General features: G+C 39.1%; 1 protein-coding gene and 1 pseudogene across 1 annotated transcript in view; both read left to right on the top strand.

The window, feature by feature from the left end:
* The first annotated feature begins 882 nt into the window (after positions 1–882).
* On the top strand, positions 883–1,465 carry LOC111761813 (Golgi apparatus membrane protein TVP23 homolog B pseudogene; annotated as a pseudogene).
* Positions 1,466–6,784: 5,319 nt separating this feature from the next.
* The window catches only part of SUMF1 (sulfatase modifying factor 1), a 133,078-nt gene continuing 119,890 nt past the window's right edge, over positions 6,785–19,972 (top strand). The window contains exon 1 of the mRNA XM_004483103.3: positions 6,785–7,084. Coding sequence (XP_004483160.2) covers positions 6,809–7,084 — 276 coding nt within the window. The 5' untranslated portion in view covers positions 6,785–6,808. The remainder of the gene's footprint in view (positions 7,085–19,972) is intronic.

Here is a 19,972-nt window from a genome sequence, read left to right as displayed (position 1 = left end):
AAAACCTAAGACTGGATGACCAAGAATTCACTGACTAGATGGGATTCACTTGGGACCTGGGATTTAATACTTTGGGGAGAAACCCTGGGAGAAGGGGCAAACTTCCCACTAGGGTGCTACTTAGAAGACTGGAGAAATCAGTAGGCCACTCTGAATGAAGCTGAAGTCCATGAGTTGCTGAGGCAGAGGAAGGAAGGGACTAAAAAGTGTTCAAGAAAGTTGGGATGCTGGATGGATTTATTATGGGAAGCCAGAAGACTTCCTGAGAAGACTATGTTCCATGGGAGGGCCCAGAGGACACACCATTCACCAAGGCCTTTGGTAGGCACTGGGCAGAAAGAGGGCCAGCAGCATGGCTCAGAAGTTCTGTGGAGGCTGATGGTAGGAGGGGCAGGCACAGGGCTGGAGCTTGTGAATAGAAATGGAGATGAAAAGGACCCAAAGCAATAGAAACAATGTGGGGCACTTCACCACCAGGTCTCAGGGGCTAGGATTGGCCTGACAGCAGACAAGATAAGAGAGTAGCCAAGGGGACTGGACCCACAGGGAACTGGAGATGGTTAATAGAACATGTCATGCCTAGGGGTAAAATAGGTGGGTGGCCCATGAGGCTTCTGTTTAACCTCTATAATTAAAAGAAGGCAAGAATGGAGGAGCAAGAGGCTAAAGGTGGTGAGCCCACTAAAAAAATGTCTGTAGGAAGGTTGTATGCACGGGAGAGGGTAGTGGAGGCTGGGAGCCCCGTGCTACAGGCTCCTTTGGGGAGCAGGTCTTGCGTCCCATGGGGCCCAGGGCATCGTATCCGAGGCCCCTCCAGAGGGAGCTCCGAGCTCCAATACCTCTCATGCCAGGCGAGTGCAGTGAGTGTGGCTGAACCTGGTCATGGAGGGGCGGCTATTTGTGGGGAGCTTCTGGGACAGTACTTATGACACTGAAGATGTTTTGCTGTTTGATGCTGAAAAGGAGACCACGAATAGGCTCCCCAAAATTCAAAATCAGACACCCAAGGACATCATTTTTCCTTTTATTCTTTCCAGTCAGAGCAGTTGTAGTCAATCTTCTCTGTGAATTGTTCAGCAGCAGCTCGATTGCCTGTACGGTGACAATGATCTTGTTGCCATGTGACTTTTGGGCACTGAAGAATGTCACAGGTAGACTAATGGTTGGCCTGAGCTGGTGGAATCATATCGATGAAGATGGAGAGAGCTATTGAGTGCTGGAGTCCAGGAAGGTTAGGACTTATTACCTGTCCAGTGCTCTGGGTGATCTTTGCCTCCAGGGCTCTCTTCTTTTCCAGAGTGAAGCAGTTGGCAGTGGCCATCATGGGTGTGGTGTCCAAGGGGCCAGCTTATATGGCTGGATCAGGTGTAAAGCGGGCAGCGGAGAAAACCTCTCCAGCATGGCTATCTCTTATCTTGGAAAGCAGTTTTTAAGACAAAACTTGGAAAATGATCAGACTTCCTGAAGCGACGGAGTTTATATGTTCCGTTACATTGTGGAACTGAAGAGAATCTTGACACTGAACCACAAAGAGAAGGGTTAGGTTTGTTTCTCCATTGAAAATGTTTATTTAAAAAAAAGGAAAAAAGGCTTTCATATTAAGTTTGCTTTTTCTTTCTAGCACTTAGGGCTTGGAGGAATAATATAACTAGGAACATTGTCACAGTTTATTTCATGATATACTTATCAGGAAATAATCTTGTAATCTCGATATATGTCTCCATGTAATGTTATACTCACCATATATCCCAATTTAATTAATGAAAGCATTTGCATTCATTCATATGGGTAACGGAGACCTTTCCATTTTGATCCCTAGTTATTTGTGGAAGGTGTTCTTAGTCTATCTCAAAGCTCTGTGTGTTTACATATTATTTCTGTAGATTATTTTCAGAAGACAGTTTTCTTTCCATGGTAAGAGTAAGAAATAATCATTAATTTTACAACGTACTGCTTACGTCATAATAAAACTTCTTATTCTACCAGCATGTAAAAACCCAATTCAGGCCAGTGGTGTTAACTACTTTCTAAAATTTTGTTTATTTTTATTTGTAAAAGGTCATGTACTTAAGACCCAGTTAATATAAGCAGAATCTTCATAGTTTATATTTAAGGGATACCTAGGGATTGCTGCTGTTCTATTTATTTTATGGAAAGGATAGCCAGATTTTACTTTGGAACTTCCTGGATGCTCCCCAGTGGACTTTGGCCTAATGAGAGCTATCTTTTACCACAAAGGGAGTGTTATTCTTAGGTTGTAGTAAGACTAATAATTATAAATACTTGGCATAACGAATGTCTGAAAGACATTTTATTTTTTTAATCTTTTTTTTCTATTATGGGGATATTGTAAATCATGCATTTGTATTAATGATAGTTCTTAAAACAAAGCAATATGTGTAACTATTAACTAAACCAATCTACAAACTGTTGTCAGGATTTGTAAGTTCCATTGTAGGTACTGTGAATTTTGTTGGTGTCAATGCAGTTATCCATTGTTAGAAATTTTTAAGAAATGTTGTGTTTAATTCATTGAGTGTCTTTATTGGAGTGATGGCTTTGAAGGTGTCCAACTTTATATCTGTGTAAAACTCTACTGTTTACAAAGAACTATAAACGAATGCCTGTAGACAACCACAAGCTAAACCAATAGCAGCTCCAGCCTCAGATGCTGTGCTGAATGTCGTGGTATTGCTAGAGCACATTAATAAGATTTCAGGCTGCAGGAATATGGTGTGCTGCTATAGTATTGGCAAGTGTGCTTCCTTTTTATCCCAATCAGGGAAAAGAATCAGAAACAGTTCAAATGAAAATGGGATGGAAAAAACATTCCTTTCCAGCAGAAACCAAATCCCACTCACAGCTACCCATTACCTGTTTTTGTAAGGCCGTTAAGATAAGAATGGTTTTACTTTTTAAATGTTTGTTAAACAACAGCAAATCAAAGAAGAACATGTGACAGTGATCAGACACTGTCTACAAACTCTAAAATATTTCCTGTCTGCTCCTTTATATAAAGAGTTTGCCAATCCCTGCTTTACAGCTTTATCCTGGGGCTATATTAAACTTCCTGATCTCTATCATAAAATAGTCTGAAGAGATCTGGATCATTTGGACATCCCCAGAATATTAAAATGATCTATCAAATTGATGATATTATGTTGATCAGGCAAGAGGAACTGAGGGAGCTAGCGCAGAGAGATCTTTGTAAGACACACATGCTCCATGGGTGGGAGATAATCCCATGAAAATTGGAGACTTTCTACCTCAGTAAAAGTGGGTTCAATGGGGGTGGGTATTCAGGAGGTTCATGCCAGAACATCTCCAAATTAAAAGACAAACCGCTGCACTGTAAATCCCCTATGGCAAAGAAGGAAGCACAAGGCCTTTTCTGGCTCTTGAGATAACATATCCCACACCTAGGAATATTGCTCCAGCCCCTATAGAAGGTGACATGGGAGGCCAGGTTTGAGTAGGGCTAGGAGAAGGAAAAGACTCTGTAGCATGTCCAGGCTGTGGTGCAAGCAACCTGTTATTAGGGCTGTATGATTTGGCAGCCCTTATGATGTTGGAGGTGCCAGTGATTGGAGAAGATGCAGTATGGAGTTCATAGTAAACTCTGATGGGAGAATCACAATGCTAGGCCATTCTGGAATTCTGAAGCAAGGTCCTGCCATCCACAGCAAAGAATTATATTCTTAAAAAAGAAAAAAACACAATACACCCACACTGCTCTTGAAATGCTACCAGGCCCTGGTAGAGATAGATTGGTTGACCACAAGAAACCAAGTGACCATGTGTCTGGGAATGGCCATTATTAGCTGATTCTGTCAGACCCTTCAGGCCATGAAGTTGGGTGGACTCAGCAACAATCTATTAAGGGATGGAATATGGTACATCCCAGATCAAGCCTGACAAGACTTGGGCATGAGTAAGCTGTGTATCACTGACCACTTGTGCATCAGTGTCCTTCCCTCAGCTCACACCAGAGTCATTCATATGGGGGCCCTTCATTCCCAGCAAAAGGAGGAGGAAAAGCCGAAGCAGGATTTTGGATAGGTTGACTCAGTGTGAGGATGCGACTCAAAGATGGATGCATCACAGCCACAACAAGAAGTGGCAAAGTACTCTTCCCTCAGTAGCCTACTTGGCTGACTCCCTCATTTCCTGAAAAATTTTGTCTATATCTCATCTCATTGAGGCCCACAGTGACCATTCGATATAATACTATAACATTTTCCCTATTCTCCACCTTCCAGCACTCCCATATATAATTTATTACTTTAATTTGTCTGCTTCTCCCTGCTAGAAGTAAGCTCTATTATCAGGAGGGATTTTTAAAAATATATTCTGAGAAGCCAGGAACAGTGTCTTTTGTGTCTTCTTGAAGCAATGCATTGACATTTATAAAAGGGCCAACTAATAGAAGAATGAGAGCTCATTAAATAGAAGGGGCAAGGACGACTGCAGAATGCAGAAGTACTTCAAATGGGACATGGAGAGTGGGGGAATTCTAGAAAAAAATGCCCTAATTTGTATAAGGCTGATTACTAAGCTGTACCTTTAACTTTGATTTATAGCACAGGCCTACTCACCCAGGGATTCCTCATCATCATTTTCCACTTACTCACTGGTGACCAAAAAAGAAATTATTATGGATTTAGAAAGAAGAGCCACATTTCTGAAGGAAATGGTGAAGTTTCCATCTTTGATAAGATTGCTAATAATAGGAAATATTTTTTGAGCTAGTCAGTGGGGTAGCCCTTATTCATACTTTAGCTCATTTAATCCTCATAACAATTTCAAGAAAGAGATATTATTATCCCCAATTCACACATGAAGAAATAGAGGCTCAGAAAGGTGTATTAATTTGCCTAGGTGACAAATCTTTTAGTAGGCCAGCTCCAAGCACACCTGCATTATTTTCTCAATCATTCTTTTCCCTTAAGAGAGACAGCTCATGATTACTGCCATTCAATATTTCAGTAAATGTTCATTGAATGCATATTATGTGCCAGACCTTTGCTAGACATTGCAGATAAACTGGTAAACAAATAGTCAGGATCCTTGCCTTCATGGAGCTTATAATGCAGTAATGTAGACAGGACCATGAATCAAAGCATTCAGGTTTCTAAAGAGCAGCAGATGGGAAGTGGATTTGGCTCAACTGAGAGCGAGTGTCCATCTACCACATGGGAGGTACAAGGTTCAAACCCAGGGCCTCCTGACCTGTGTGGTCAGCTGGCCCACGTGCAGTGCTGATGCACGCAAGGAGTGTCCTGCCATACAGGGGTGTTCCCCGCATAGGGGAGCCCCACGTTCCGTAAGGAGAGCCGCCCCACGTAAAAAAAGTGCAGCAGAGTCAACATGTGGCCAAACTGACCTTTTGCAAAGGGACTAACAAAGATTATCTTTATCCTGTGCCTGGAACATATATTATGTACAGCAAATAAATAAAACCTTAGTTACACCGTTCCCTGTTTAGCTACCTCTAGTTGAAAAATGGTTATACTAATAGTAAGTTTCTTGTCAAGTGACTGAGATCTCAAATGAGAAAATGTGTGAAAGTTCTGACAAACTGTAAAATGGTCAACAAGGGGGAAAGGACTCATTTCTCTTTATACTAAAAAAAAATTCAAATCTACCAAAGTAGAGAGAATAAACACCCAGATAATCATCAGCCAGCTTCAATAATTCTCAATTTGTGGTCAATTATGTTTCACCTCTAGCTTTCCAACAGTCTCCCATTTTTAAGCACCTCCTTGACAGCATATCATTTTATCTATGTACATACCAGCAAATATACCTCAAAGAAAGGACTTTTTAAAAAACATAACAGAAATACCCTTATCTCTTCTAACAAACCTAAAAAACATTAATCTCTTAATTTAACCAAATACCATAATTTGATCCAGTAATCACATTTCCCTAATTATCTAAAAGTTCTGAGATCAGTAAGTTTGAATCAGTGTTTAGATAAGGTCTATACATTGCCCTTGGTTGATATGTCATTTTAAATCTATAATGGTTTCTATATTTTGTTTTTTCTGAAGACATAAGGTCCTGTAGAAAAGTGGTTCTCAAACTTCAGTGGGCATTAGAATTATCTGCAGAGCTTAAAACAAAGATTGCTGGGTCCCACCCCAGAGGTTCAGATTCAGTATTGCATTTCTAACAAGTTCCCAGGTGCTGCTGCTGCTGCAGGTCTGGGGACACCACTTTGAGAAGCACCACCGCAGTACCATAGCCCACAGTCCGGTTTTCCCTAATTGCATTACCTCGGTCTGGGGTCCTTCAACAAATTCATCTTCCTCTCGATTTTCTGTAAGGGGAAGCTTATTTTGTGACCTACAGAACAACCTAACGGGTAAAAGACGGAGTCTGAAGCTGGATTCCCTGTATTTGAATTTTATTTTGACATCTATTTGCCAGGTGACCGTGGGCAAGTTATTTCATTGTTCTATGAACCCAATATTACAAAGTTTTTATGAGGATTAAATAGATTCTTAATAAACAAAGTGCTTATATAGCATAGTGCCTGGTACTTAGTAAATGCCCCCAAATTTTTACCAATTATCATTTCTCAACCAAGAAAGACTAATGATGCGCCTCGTCTGTGGAAGGCCTTTAGTTTTACAGGTGTTTTGTTGCGTTCTGAGGCTGGCAGGGGAGGAAGGAAACCTTCAAAGCACAGGTAACTCAAGAAAGGTGGCAACTTTCAGGACCAGTTGTTGTCAGCTTAGTGTTTACGCCCTTGAAGGTGGGCGAGGTCATGTGCTCCTCTGGGTCACATGGCCCGCGGAACAACATGGCTGCGCCCGCACTAGGGCTGGCTCATGGACGCTACGCCGGGTTCGGTCGCGTCCTCTTGCTGTCGCTGATCTTGCTGCTTTGCGGGGCGGCGGGCAGCGAGGATACCGGGGCCGGCGCCCGCTCGGGCACGGAGTCGCTCGCGGGATCATGCGGCTGCGGCACACCCCAGCGGCCCGGCTCCCATGGCAGTTCGGCGGCTGCGCACGGATACTCGCGGGAGGCGAATGCCCAGGGGCGGGCTCCCGCAGAGGGGCCCCTGGCGCCCTCCAAGGTGCTCCCTCGATTCTCCGGGGGTGGTTGGGTGCCTCCGGGTTCCTGGACTTAGGTTGGAAAGAGCAAGGCCAGGGGTTGGCAGGAGGCAGGTAAAGGTAATCACCACATCCAAATCACGTACCTGATGATTTTGTCGGCCAAGGAGTGGTTTTTTAATTTTTCCTCGTGACGTATGGGCTGAGTTTTGGGAGTCAGCACTGTTCTGGGCTTTAGGCAGTTTGATTTGAGAACTATTGTTCCTTCTTTTCTTCTTATCTTTACTTCCTCCTCACCGGCTCTGTCCTCTTGATGAGGGTCTCAGAATTTTTAGCCAGACAGGTTCGGGTTTAAATCCGTGGTCTGTCTCTCTCTCCCTCTCATAAATTAACTATGAAGGAATATAGACACTAGTTCTCGGGGTCCTACTGTTGTTTGTCTGTAATCTCTTAAACTACGCTCTGCTGCTTGAGGTTTCTCTTATTTTTCTGCTATCCCTGACACTTGAGCACGTGGGAATTACAAAGCCAAAGGTAGTTGTTTATTACTGTTATTTATCTATGCTTCTCACAGGGCCTGGATGTGCTTAGGAGCTAGAATATGTAAATAATAGTAATAACTATTATTTCTTTCTATGAGCTAGGTACTTGCATATTGTTGTGTTTGTGGGAAATCTAGAACCCAGGTCTTCAGACTGATAAACCAGTGCTATTTTTGTACACCTAGTGTGCACCCTTTCCTTTTTTATTCATCCCACTTTGATTTTATTCCTGGTTAATTCTGACCAGTTATAGCTACTTTTAGATGAGAGGTAACTTTTTCCTGCAGGCCCTCTTCCATTCCATTCCTCCCCCCTTTGAAGTGATCAGTGTTTCTATATACTGTCACAGTAATGTTTTTACTCTGACATAACAATTATTAAAGATGCTTGTCTGCTGATCTCTCTTTCTTGCTCTCTACAAATAGGCTGTGAGCTTGGTGAGGGCCAAGACCATGTTTTAATCTCTCAAGTATAATAGAGAGTGTAGGAAGTTGGTAGCCAGATTTCTTGTTGTTTCTTCATTATGTATAATTATTGACTTGAATTTTTTTTTTCTGTTATGCCTCAGAGATGTCCTGAATTGTTAGTATTTATTTTCTCTGTGGTAGGGAATCCTGGTGTTTGTTTGTTTTTTGGGGGGCTGGGGGCTGGCGATTGAACCTGGGACTTTGTATGTGGGACACTGGCGCACAACCACTGAGCCACATTGGCTTCCCCCAGTTGGTATTTTGTTTGTTTGCTTTGCTTATTTTTGTTGTATTTTTCCAGGAGGCCCCAGGAACCGAACCTGGGACCTCCCATGAGGGAGGTGGGCACTTATCCACTTGAGCCACATCCGTTCCCCCCTGGCTACTTTTAAAAAATCATACTTGATTTTAATTCCCCTGTAATTTGTGTGATAATTGATAATCACTTTATCTCTTTCTCTAAAGAGAAAGCTCTGTATCTGTTTATCTGTTTTGTAACTAACTGGATCGGTGTCTTATTTGCATGAACACACTGGTCTATGTCAATTTTTTGCCCTGCATCTTCTGGCCAGTACTGAATACTCCTCATTTTTAAATGGACCATCTTCATATTGGTTCCAGAACAGGAAGCGAGTGCCAGCAACTTTTTATTGTTTTATCATATATACAATTCATATTTTCCCATATTAACTACTTTCAAGTATAAAATTCAGTGGTATTAACTACATTTACAACATTGTGCTACTATCACCACCATCCATTACCAAAACTTTTCCATTACCCCATACAGAAATGACCAATTAAGCATTAAATACCCATTCTTCAACCCCAGCCAGTCCCTGGTAGTTGGTATTCTACTTCCTGACTGTACAAATATGCATAGTCTATTTCACATAAGTGAGATTATACAATATTGTTCCTTTTGTGTCTGGCTTATTTCATTCAACATGGTATCTCTTCACAGCTTATCTATGTTGTAATATGCATCAGAACTTCATTCCTTTTTACTGCCAAATATTCCATTGTATGTATATACCACATTTTGTTTATCCATTCATCTGTAGATGGACACTTGGGTTGCTTCCACCTTTTGGCATTGCTAATAATGTCTCTATGAACATTTGTGTACGTAGATCTGTTGGAGTCCCTGCTTTCAATTCTTTTGGGTATATAAGTGGTATTGCTGGTCATATGGTAATTTGACCAATTTGAGGAATTGCCAAACTGGTCTATACAACATGATATCATTTTACTTTCCCACCAATAATATATGAGTGGTCCTGTTTCTCCACATCCTTACCAACAGTTATCATTTTCTGGTTTTTATTAATAGCCATTCTCATGGGTATGAAGTGCTATCTCATTGTGGTATTGATTTGCATTTCCCTAATGGCTAATGATACTGAGCATCTTTTTATATGCTGACTGGCCATTTGTATATGTTCTTGGAAAAATGCCTATTAATTCCTTTGTCCAATTTTTACATAGGTGAGTTTTTTGTTGTTGGGTTATAGAAGTTTTTTTAAAAAAGATTCTAGATATGAAATCCTTAGAATACATGGTTTCTAAATATTTTCTCCCATTTTGTATTGTCTTTTTATTTTTTTAATCATGTCCTTTGATCGACAAATGTTTAATTTTAATGAAGTCCTATTTATTTTATCCTTCTTTTTCTATTGTTGCTCATGTTTTTTTTAGTAAAGTTTAAGAAACCATTGCCTAACACAGGTCCTGAACATACTTCCCTATGTTTTCTTGTAGGAGTTTTATTTCTTTATGTTTGGGTCTTTGAATTATTTTTTATATATGGGTGTGAGATAGGGGTCCACCTTCATTCTTTTGCATAAGGATATCCAGTGTGCCCAGGGCCATTTGTTGAAGAGACTATTCTTTTGCCATTGAGCAGACTTTGTACACTTGTCAAAAATCAATTGACTGTAAATGTTAGTTTATTTTGAACTTTCAATTCAGTCCCATTTGTTGATATGTCTATCTTTGTGTTAGTACCATGCTGTCTTGAATACTGTTTTAAAATCAGGAAGTGTGAGTCCTCCAACTTTGTTCTTTTTCAACATAGTTTTGGCTATTCAGGACCCCTTACCCTTCCTTATAAATTTGATGATTGACTTTCCCATTGCTACAAAGAAGGCAGCTGGAATTTTTAATTCTATTGCATTGACTCTGTAAATTGATTTGGGTAGGATTGGCATCTTCACAATACTTAGTCTTCCAATCTATGAGTTCTTCCATTTATTTAGTTGTCATTTGATTTCTTTTAGCAATGTTCTAGTTTTCCATGTAAAAGTCATTCACATCCTTAATTAGATTTATTCCTACATATTTGATTCTTTTAATTGCTCTTGTAGATGGATTTTTTTCTTGATTTCCTCTTCAGATTGTTCATTACTAGTGTATAGAAACACCACTGGTTTTTGCATGTTGATCTTGTACCCCACCTCTTTCCTGAATTATTAGCTCTAGTAGCTTGTTGTGGGTTTTCAGATTTTTCTCTGAACGGAATTTTTTTTTTTTTCCTACAAATAGGGAAAAGTTTTACTTCTTTCTTCCTAATTTGTATGTTTTTTTTATTATTTTTCTTGCTTAATTGCTTTGGCTAAAACTTCCAGTACAGTGTTGAATACCAATGGCGTCAACAGGCATCTTTGTCTTATTCCTTCCCTTAGAGGCAAAGTTTTAGTCTTTGATCATTGAGTATAATGTTAGCAGTGGGTTTCTTTTTCATATATGTCTTTTATCATGTTGAAGAGTTTCCTTCCTTTCTTAGTTTTCAAAGTGTTTTTACCATGATGGGTAGTAAATATTGTCAAGTGCCTTTGCTGCATCAATCAATATGATCATGTGTCATTTTTCCCTCTTTTCCTGTTAATACAGTGAATTACATTAATTCATTTCCTGATGTTCAATCATCTGTGCATATCTGGGATAAATGCCATTTGATCATTGTATACAATTCTTTTAAATAAGATGTTGGATTCAGATTGCTGATATTTTGTTGAGGATTTTTGCGTCTTTATTCAGATAGATGCAAAATTGGACTGTAATTTTATTTTCTTTTGTTATCTTTATTTGGCTTTGGTATTAGGGTGATGTTGGCTTCTTTGATTGAGTCAGGATATGTTCTCTCCTCCTCAGTTTTTTGGAGGAGTTTGAGAAAAAATTGGTATTCTTTTTGAAAAGTTGGTAAAATTACTGGCAAAGTCATCTGGTCTAGGGCTTTTCTTTTTTGAGAGATTTTTGATTACTTTTTCAGTCTGTTTACTTGTTATTGATCTGATGAGATCTTCAGTTTCTTCTTGAGTCTGCGTAGATTATGTATTTCTAGGAATCTGTTCATTTCATCTAGGTTATTTCATTTGTGTACTCTTGTTTATAGTTTTCTCTTATAATCCTTTTTTTTCCTGTGGGGTCAGTTGTAATGTCCCTGCTTTCATGTCTGAGTTATTTGAGTCCTCTCTTTTTTTGCCAATCTACTAAAAAGGTTTGTCAATTTTATTGATGTTTTCAAAGAACCAAATTTTGGGTTTGTTTCCTTCTTCCTTTTTAAAAAAAAAATTTTTTTATTCTTTTATTTATGTCAGCTTTGAGGTTTATTTCCTTTCTTCTGCTCACTTTGCATTCAGTTTTCTCTTTTTCTAGTTTTCTAGATGTGCGTTTAGGTCTCTGATTCAAAATCTTTTTTAATGTAGGCATTTAGAACTATACATTACTCTTATCACTGCCTTTGCTGCATTCCATAAGTTTTGGTACGTTGTGTTTTCATTTGCATTTGCCTCAAGATATTTCCTAATTTCCCTTGTGATTTTTTCTTTGACCCATTTGTTGTTTAAGAGTGTGTTGTGTAATTTCTACATTTTTGTTAATTTTCCATTTCTCCTTATGTTACTGGTTTTAAGCTTTATTCTGTTGTGATTGGAGAAAGTACATTGTATGATTTTAATATTTTAATATTTATTGAGACTTGTTTTGTGTCCTAATATATGGGTTATCCTGGAAAATGACTTAGGTCCACATGAGAAGAGTATGAGTTCTGCTGCTATTGTATGAAATGTTCTTTATATATCTGTTAAGTGTTGGTTTATAGTAGCATTAAAGTCTTCTATTTCTTTACTAATATTCTAGCTAGATGTTCTATCCATTATTGAAAATGGTATATTTAAGTCTCTTACTATTAATATACAACTATCTCTTTACCCCTCAGATCTGTCAATATTTGCTTCTTATATTTTAGGGCTTTGTTATAATTGTTATGTCTTCTTGCTGAATGGACCCCTTTATCAATACATAGTGACCTTTTTTGCCCCTTGTAACTGCTTATAGCATACAGTCTGTTTTATCTGATGTTTGTATAGCTACTCCAGCTGTCTTTTGCTTATTATTTGCATGGAGCATTTTTTTTTCTGTCCTTTCACTTTCAACTTACATGTGGCTTTGAATTTTACACGAGTCTCTTGTAAAACAGTATATAGTTGGGACATGCTTTTTTATCCATTCTGCGAATCTCTGTACTTTGGAGAGTTTATTTGATTTACATTTGATCTAACTACTGATAATGCAGGACTTTATTCTGCCATTTTGCTATTTTGTTCTTGTAAGTCTTATACCTTTTTTGTCCCTCAATTCTTCCATTCGTGCCTACTTTCATATTTATTTTATTTTTTATAGTGTAATAGTTTGGATCTCTTCTTGTTTTCCTGTGCATATATTTTCCAATATTTTCTTTGTAGTTACTATGAGGCTTAAATTTAACATCTTATATGTTTAACGTTCAAGTTTGATTTGCTACCAACCTAACTTCAATAGCAAACACAAATACTGTTATCTTATCCTTTTTGCCCCCTACTTTTGTTGTAGGTGTTACAAATTATATCTTTATATATTTTATGACCCAAACCATAGATTTATTATTACTTTTTATGCATTTGAATTTTAGAATCTGTATGTAGTAAAGAGTTGAGTTGCATACTAAAAAATGTGATACAATATAACTGGCATTTGTAATTATACTTAGGGTTACCTTTGCTGGAGGTCTTTATTTCTCTATGCCACTTTGATCTACTATCTAGTGCCCTTTACTTCTTTTTTTTTTTTAAAGATTTATTTATTTCTCTCCCCTTCCCCGCCCTCCAGTTGTCTGCTCTCCATGTCCATTCACTGTATGTTCTTCTGTGACCGCTTCCATCCTTATCAGCGGCACTGGAATCTGTGTTTCTTTTTGTCGCGTCATCTTGTTGTGTCAGCTCTCCATATGTGCGGCGCCATTCTTGGGCAGGTTGTACTTCTCTCGTGCTGGGTGGCTGTCCTTAAAGGGTGCCCTCCTTTTGTATGGGGCTCCCCCATGCGGGGGACACCCCTGCGTGGCACGGCACTCCTTGCATGCATCAGCACTGTGGGCCAGCTCCCCACGGGTCAAGGAGGGCTGGGGTTTGAACCATGGACCTCCCATGTGGTAGGTGGACCCCCTATCCATTGAGCCAAGTCTGCTTCCCAGTCCTTTACTTTTAGTCTTGCTTATAGGACAGGTCTAGTGGTGACAAACTCTTTCAGCTTTTGTTTATCTGGGAATGTCTTCATCTCTCCCTCCTTTTCGAAAGACAGTTTCACCTGATATAAATTTCTTGGTTGGCAGCTGTTTTCTTTCATCACTTTAAATATTCCATTCCACTGCCTTCTTGTTTCCATGGTTTCCTATGAGAAATAGGGTCTTAGTCTTATTTGGACTCTCTTGTATGTAATCTGTTGCTTTTTTCTTGCTGCTTTCAGGACTCTCCCTGTCCTTGGCATTGGACAATTAGACTTCTCTGTGTGTGGTCATAGTTCTCATTGACTTTATCCTGTTTGGGATTTGTTGGGCTTCTTGAGCATGAATATTAATGCTTTTTGTTAAATTTGGGAAGCTTTCTGCTATTATACCTTTGAAAATTCCTTCTGCCCCTTTCTTTTTTCCCCTTCTGGGACTTCTCATACATAGTTGGTGAACTTAATGGTGTCCCACAGGTGTCTTGCATTCTGTTCATTTTTCTTTCTTCTCCTCTCAAACCATTTGAGTTCACTGATTCTTTTGCCAGTGCTAATCTGCTGTTGAAGCCCTCTAGGGAATTTTTCATTTCAGTTATTATGATCTTCAACTCCAGTATTTCTGTTGGGTTCCTCTTTAAAATTTCTATCTCTTTATTGAAATTCTCATATTGTTCATTCATTGTTCTCTTGATATCCTTTATTAGCTCTTTCTCCATGTTTTCCTTTATCTCCTTGAGTGTACTGAAGATCATTTTTTTTTTTTTAAGTCTTGGACATGTCCAGAGTCTAGTCTTGTTTGTTGATGATTTCTGAATTTTTATCTTATTCCTTGGTAAGGGCCATCATCTCCTTTGTCTTTGTCTTGTAATATTTTCTTGCACGCTGTACATTTATTTTAAAGTGTTACTTCTGGGATTTAGTACCTGGGCTATTAGTTTCTTACATTTTTATCCAATTGGTTGTGTGGCAGAGATTTTCTTGAGTGCCTGGAATTTACAAAAACAAATCAAGGAAAGAGCACCACTCACATTCTTTGCAAAGAGGCTCTGGTTCATTGGTGATCTCCTTCAGAGTTTAACTGTACTATCAGGAAGATCAACCCAAGCAAAAAGTTAAGTATAGTGTCCTCTTCATCTTTTTTGAGCATGTGTTTTGTCCTGGGTTTGTGCTGGCTTGCTGGTTTATGAAATGGCCTGTGTGCAGGAATTTGAATGCTCCCTTCTGCTCACTATGAAATAGATTCTCCCTTCTCCCCAGCCCAACCTCTTGAGTGCTCTCTTGTACATCTTAAAACCAGTTATCCTTATCCCCAGGCTGCTTTTACTTAATTGTGTCTTAAACTGCTCTAGCTTTCCACAAGCTGCTTCTGCTTTCAGGACAAGTTCTGGGGTGGTGAGTTAGAGACAGGTTTCCTGTTCAGTCATTCAGGCTGGCATCTGATATAGTGTCACTGACATAGAGGTACCCCATTACATGCATTGGGTTACTCTACTTCCTCTAGAAGAAGGCAAGAATCCCACAATGGGAGGAGAGGCTAGTTCCACACTTTGCCAGGGAGAGGTTTGGGGAGGGGTAGGAAAAGGCTCCACAAGCTTCTCCTACCATTTTTAAATCTTCTTTTTTTTTTTAATTTGGCACTCAGCCAGTTAGGACAGCCCTTAACTGCTTCCTGGAGTTTTGAGGAAGATGGCTCTGCCAATTTTTGCTAGTTGTTCATGGAATCTGTGGGGGAATGGCAATCTGCAGTGCTTTGTGGTGCCATCCTTTTTGGCTGGATGTCCTCTCAATTATTTTGAGTTATATTTTACTCTTTTCCTCTGCCTGTTTGGATGTCTGGGGCTTGTAAGTATCACTTTCACACTCTTTTTAGTGTGAGTCTTTTTAAATTAAATTAAATTTGTTTAATGAGCACTTAGCAGGGTGAGGGACACAAACAAGTAAATAGCACCTAGCTTTACATTCAAGGAATTTGCTGTTTCAGTGAAAAGTTATGGCAATAAGGATTGGCTGGTAAATAATACGGATATTTTACAATATGACTTGGATTGTCTTTGGGTAAATATATTTAAGTCTTTGGCTCCATTTATATAAACTGTAAACATAAATAAGTTAATAGCGATGAAATTACATTAATAGATATGTATGGCAGGGGAGAGATCGAGGTAATTACTAAGGGGGGAAGTTTTCATTTTGGAGTAGTGAAAATGCTCTAATATTGATTGTGCTGATGAATGCACAACTCTGTGACTATACCAAAATCCACTGAATGTATATTTTGGATTGGTTGTCAGGTATATGAATATATCTCAATAAAATTGCTAAAAAATAACAATTATCAGTTAGAAAATTATACTAACAAATCTCTACACATCTTACTACTTTGTAACAAAGTAACTTTATGTGTGTGTGTGTGTATATATATATATATATATATATTTTTTTTTTTTTTTTTGAAGTCCTGGGAGATGAACCCAGGACCTCATACATGGGAAGCAGGTGCTCAGCCACTGAGCTACATCTGCTCCCCAATGAGAGTTGATTTTTTCTTCTGTTTGTATTTGTTTTCTTTGTTTTGAGGAGGTACCAGGACCTTGTATATGGAAAGCAGGTGCTTAACCACTTGAGCTACATCCACTTCCAGTAACAAAATATTTTAGTCTCCATCTACCTTGGCAAAGTTATCTCAAAAAGCTTTTAGAGAGTGCTGTCATCAATGTGGTGATATAAGGCATCCTGTGAATAAACCTCCTCAGATATTCAACAAATAAAAGGATAATTTCTTCTTGCTTAGAACTGTGGAGAACAGTAGAGACTGGAGAAGGAATCCACAAACACCGAATTGAAGAAAGAGAAAAATATTAGGTAGGAAACTTCTGGCCTGGACCTGCTGGTCCACTCCCTCTCTGTCACTTCGTTCTGTGCAGCTTGGGAATTTGTTCAGAGGCAGCAGCTCAGACCCCTCCCACCCCCCTCTGGGGAGGGCAGTGATAGAACCTCACGCATATCCAGGCACAGGGACCCATGTCCACAGAGACCAGGGGGGAACACAAGCTGCTAAGAAATAGCGCATGCAAAGAGGCCCTCGGGGGGAAAGAGAGAGAGAAGGACTGAGACTGAGATTGTGGTAGAACTATGACTGAAAAGTGCTGTGCTTGCTCAATTCCGTTTCTCTTCACTGGATCACCTTAATGGAAAATAGACATTTTTGGAGTGACCTACCTTTCTGAATTGACCCCGTCTGACTCCCAGGGGTGGGATACCCTAATGGAGAAGAAATTTAAAGAAAATTTGTGCATGTGCAGGTGTTTTAAACTGAACTGCTCTAGGAGAGGAATGTCCCAGAATTGAGAAGAATAAGGAAAAAGGGGTACTGAATAAGGGAGAGAATTTAAATAAATCATAGGAGCTGAGGAGAAAATTCAAAAACAAATGGAACAGATCAAGATTCCTGGAGAAGAAACAGTAGAAAGGAATTTTGTCCTGGAGGTGAAATAGTTACACAAAAAGTGCAATCTTAAAAAATTGCACCATATATCCAGGGCAAGAATCAGATGAAAAAGAGCTGGGAAAATTAGTTCAGTTAAATGGGCTATTCTAAAGGTCTAGAATAAGTTAGATGAAGCATCAAAGAAGAGCTTAACACAAAGCTAATCAACAATAAAACCCTACACAAGAGGAAGAAACTGACCTTCAGAGTTAACTTATTAAGATAATTAGATTCCTAGACATTGGCAAAAAATTTCAAGCTATCATAAGAAACAGGAAGATATGGCTCAATCAAGGGAACAGATTAAAACTTCTGAGAGGAGACACAGAATATGGAACAACTAATCAAAGAATTTCAAATAAATCTAAATCAATTAAAGAATATGAAGGAAAATATGCATGTGGTGAGCAGAATCTTAAGGTGTGACCTACTTCATTTAGGATGGGTCTTAATCCTTTTACTGGAGTCCTTTATAAGAGAATTAAAATTAAATGATAAGAAAAAACAATGGGTGAAAGAAGCCAAAAGCTTCAAAACCCAGAAGAGAAGGGAGAAAGACCAGCAGTCACCACCATGTGCTTTGCCATGTGACTGGGGAGTCCGGGATTGCCAGCATCTGGTCTTCGGAATACAGAATCATCTTGATGAGGACTAGATTTGGACATTTTTGCATCTTGTAAACTGTAAGTAGAGAGTGGATGTGGCCCAAGCAGTTGAGTGCCTGCTTCCCACATGGGAGGTCCCGGGTTTGGTTCCCGGTGCCTCCTAAAAACAATCACAATAACAGCAACAACAATAACAAAAACAAACAATCAGCAAATGGACTGAAAAACCAATGCAGGGGAGCTGATGTGGCTCGCTGGTTGAGTGCCAGATTCCCATGTACAAGGTCCCAGTTTCATTCCCTGGCTCTGGTACCTCAAAAAAAGACAAAACTAAACTAAAACACATACCTTTAAGCTTGTAAGCTAATAAATTCCCATTGTTAAAGCCAATGCATTTTGTGGTATCTGCTTTTTGTAGCAAATCAAACAAACACTGCATAAAGAGATAAAGGTTATTGAGAAGACAATATGTGAGGATAAAGAAGAATTTGGAAGTATAAAAAGAAGTGTAAAAAATTATGGGAATGAAAATCACAATAGTAGAGACTAAAATTACACTAGAGGCATACAACAGCAGATTTGAGCGGGCAGAAGAAAGTATCAGTGAACTAGAAGACAGGACAATGGAAGTCAAACAGTCTGAAGAATAGATAGAACACAGAATATTTTTTAAAAAATTAAGCAGTGTCTCAGGGATTTGAGTGATAGCATGAAGCACACAAACATATGCCTCATAAATGTCCCAGAAGGAGAAGTGGAGGGAAAAAGGGAAGAAAGAATATTTGAGGAAATAATGTCTGAAAATGTTCCAACTTTTATAAAAGACATATATGTACATGTACAAAATACACAACATACTCCAAGCATAATGAATCCTAATAGACCTACTCTGAGACACATACTAATCAGAATGTCAAATGCCAAAGATTAAGAGAGAATTCTGAGGCAGCAAGAGAGAAGTGATTCATTACAGGCAAGGGCTTTTAAATAAGGCTAAATGCCAGCTTCTCATGTAAGAAGGCAGTGGTATGATATATTAAGGTTCTGAAAGAGAAAAACTGCTAGTCAAGGATATTTTATTTTGCAAATTGTCCATCAAAAATCAGGGAGAGTTTAAAATATTCACAGATAAAAGAGAGTTAAGACCTACCAGAGTTTCCTGGTGGTTCTAAGATTAACTTTGATTGGGTCATGGGCTTATCCCTGGTCACATCTCTATGATCAAGGGAATGTCATGATCAGCCAGACCTGAGTAAGATGACCCCCACTGGAGCTGGAGTGGAGTCATCTAACTCCTCTTGAACCACATGAACTGAGAATTGGAGAAGTGGTCTCCAAAAGGAATGTCAGGGCTATTACAAAAACCAGGAGTGAATGGGTGCTGTAGGGGCAAAAGTAAAAGACACAAGCCCTCCTCCCGCACCTAGGCTGAGTGTACATAGACCAAATATAGTTTTGGTGGCAATAGAGTCATTCTTGTCTTCACTTAGGCTTCTGGCTCAGGTGGTGTGGCAGAAACTGTGGTGTGGCAGAGGGAGTTTTAACTCACCTGCAGGTTCAAGGAGGCATGGATTAATTGAATCTGGACCTTCAGTGAAGACTTGGTTAAATGATTCTGTTTATTTGACTTGGTGCCCTACAGTGTAATACACCAGATGTTCTGGATTTTAGTAGAAGGATATTTTGCATTTGTAGGACAGAAAACTTCTCTTTATTAGTGTAAATTGGAAATTAAGATCCACTAGGAGCTAGGCAGGCTATTTTTATCTATAGCCTCTAGAATGGAAACTTGGCTTATTTGGGCCTGGCTGTGTCAGTTGGTTAATGAAGGAGGAAAGAAAATAGGTCAGGAGTCCTTAGTGTAAGTCATGATTGTATTAGCATTGTTGGTACTCACCTTACAGGAGAAGATGAAAAAAATCAGGTAACTTCATTAGGTAAAATTAGCGTCCTGTGGGCCCTCCCAGTCTTTGAGCTGAGAGAGTCAGAATTTATCTCATAACAGGATTTGTTTGTCTGCTGTGGCAAAGCTTTTTTTCTTTTAGTCATTTACGGAACTTTTTATTAGGTCCTTTCAATGATCATTTTAAGACTCTTCTTCACAATTTTGTCTGAAGTCTACTATTTTTCTTCCTCTTTGTAGAATTGCTTGAAACTCCAACCTTTCTTTCAAGGACTGAGGAATCTTGCATCCCAGACATTTGGAGAATAATGTGTCATTCTATTTCAGTTCTTGAGCAGTCTTTTAAGCAGGGGTTTCACTTTGAGGCGT

This window comes from Dasypus novemcinctus, chromosome 26 (assembly GCF_030445035.2).
Source record: "Dasypus novemcinctus isolate mDasNov1 chromosome 26, mDasNov1.1.hap2, whole genome shotgun sequence".
NCBI lineage: Eukaryota > Metazoa > Chordata > Mammalia > Cingulata > Dasypodidae > Dasypus > Dasypus novemcinctus.
This window is presented reverse-complemented; position numbering and strand designations above follow the sequence as displayed.